Source organism: Apaloderma vittatum, unplaced genomic scaffold (genome assembly GCF_000703405.1).
Source record: "Apaloderma vittatum isolate BGI_N311 unplaced genomic scaffold, ASM70340v1 scaffold39192, whole genome shotgun sequence".
In the NCBI taxonomy this organism is placed as follows: Eukaryota; Metazoa; Chordata; class Aves; order Trogoniformes; family Trogonidae; genus Apaloderma; species Apaloderma vittatum.
In genome coordinates, this window is record NW_009703748.1 from 2799 (window position 1) to 4845 (window position 2047).

The following is a 2047-nucleotide window of genomic DNA, read 5'->3' on the forward strand; positions in this document are numbered from 1 at the left end:
CTGAGAGCACTCACTTCTCCACTACGTTCTTGCTTTTAAGGATGCGATGCAGCTCAGCAGACGTCTGGGGACCCTGCAGCTTCTGCCCGTTCAACATCTCCTTCTCCAGCTGCTCAATAGGCTGAAACAATCCAACAGTGAGGGAGCTGGACCCTGCAACCCCATCTGCTGCCCCACGTTCCTGCTCTGGAGCCAGGCTGCAGCACTGGATGAGCAAGCAGGACACTATGGTGCTAACTGGGTTCACCTCCTTGCCCCCTCAGCAGGGTGATGTGTGTATCGGTGTTGCCTCCTCCCCGCCGTGCTTACCTTCCCAGTCTTGGCAAAAGCCTCAGCCACTTTACGATTGCGGCCACCATAGCAGGGAGTGATGAGGGCGGCACGACGCCGCAGCTCTGCAGGAAGGTGGAAGGGGTGACGGGGCCCTTACAGAACAGTTTGGCGAAGCCAATCATCTCCATCAGTCCCAGACGGATCACGGCAGCCTTCGTGTTGTCTCCATAGCCGAGCCCGTCACAGAAACCAGCTCCTACAGCCACGATGTTCTGGAAAACAGCAGCGGCATGGAGGGATCTGTTCCCATCGGAGCTCAGGGCTTTGCTGTGTCTGTGAGCTGCCTGTGTAACCCCAAGCCCAGGTTTCTGCCTGCCCCTGCTGTGTCAGTGATCGTCATCCCTCCAAGCAGCTGGACAGGACACATCCATGGTTCCCTCCAAAGCCTGGTCTTTGACCCAACGGTCTCAGTGAGCCCCTGTGCAATATCCAGTGGCGCGCATTCAGCTGGTGGCCTCCTCTACAGAGCTCCCCGCAGAGCCCTAGGGAGCCACGGCCTCTGCTAACCAAGACGTGCAAACCCCGGTGAGTGGCTCACCCACCTTGAGAGCACCGCAGATCTCCACGGTGTCAGCTTCCTGCACCACCGTCACCCGGAAATTCGGCGTCTGCATCAGCTCCTTCAGTGCCTGCCCATGCTGCATATTCCTGCAGCCTGATGAGACAAAGGGAGGAGGAGAAGACCCTAAGGTAGGACTGTGCTGCTCTCCTGCAGTGCACCCCACGCAGCGAGAGTAACTTATTACCCAACATCAGTTACTAAACATTCGCAGCTCCACAAAGCGCCAAGCACACATCACCTGGTTCATGGGGGCAGTCCCTACTGCTTTGTCAAGCGAGACAAAAATTGCATGCCCAGGAGATAAAAGGCATCTTCAGAGGTTGCAAATTTAGGTTTGGAGACTGCTGTCCTTCCTGTTCCTGCAGCATCCTGTGTGAGAGCGTGTCTGCATGCTCGCAGCAATAACATACTCTGCTTATACCTCTCCGGTCTCTAAAACCTCCTACACAGAATGTTCACTTTTGTTTAAAATAGAGACACTCTGAATCTTGAAACTTCTCATCCAGGACACTGGTCTGTTGGTTTTGGCTAGTGTGCAGGGATTGACAAACAGTGTGGAGGACGATAGGAACAATCACCAGATAAACTTTTGAACAGCTTTGGCTGGCAATAACATGAGGTCCAGGTGAGCGTCCCTTGAAGCCCAAGGAAATGAAGGCAGGAACTCTAATTTCTAAAGAGTGTCTTAGTGTCCACCCCTTTAATTTGTGCTGGGCAGGCTCCTGATGCTTGGAGTCTGTGCTGCCAGGAACTTTTAGACACACAACTCTGTTTTTAGTGAAGCGAGCAATCACATCGTAAACCCTGTGAATGAGTTCATCCAGCTTCTGTGGAGTCTCTGCCTCCACAAGGAGAAAAGTCCAGCTCACCCGAGGCAGCAACGGTTTGGGCTGCACCACACTCGCCCTTTTGACTCCTCCTGCTCATCAGGAATGACGGCTGATAATGAGAGGGACGTTGGCTCCTTACCAATGGTGGTTTCACAGAACTTGTCTCCTGCCACTTCGTTAGCGATATTGGCCCCCATGAGGACGCTCATCTCTATTCCCAGTTTCTCGTGGATGATGTCCGAGATCAGCCTCAGCCCATCTGGTCCTTCGTCCACTCCCTGGGAGACAAGCAGGGACAGAGGTGAGCCCCCCTGGAGACCCC

At 54.2% G+C, this 2047-nt stretch overlaps 1 protein-coding gene across 1 annotated transcript in view; it reads right to left on the minus strand.

The window, feature by feature from the left end:
• LOC104270386 (glycerol-3-phosphate dehydrogenase [NAD(+)], cytoplasmic-like) overlaps positions 1-2027 on the minus strand; it is a gene marked incomplete at its 5' end in the record, with an annotated part of 2389 nt that extends 362 nt beyond the window's left edge. The window contains 5 exon segments of the mRNA XM_009864733.1: positions 15-121; positions 310-381; positions 384-545; positions 876-988; positions 1865-2027. Coding sequence (XP_009863035.1) covers positions 15-121; positions 310-381; positions 384-545; positions 876-988; positions 1865-2027 — 617 coding nt within the window.
• Between the last annotated feature and the right edge of the window lie 20 nt (positions 2028-2047).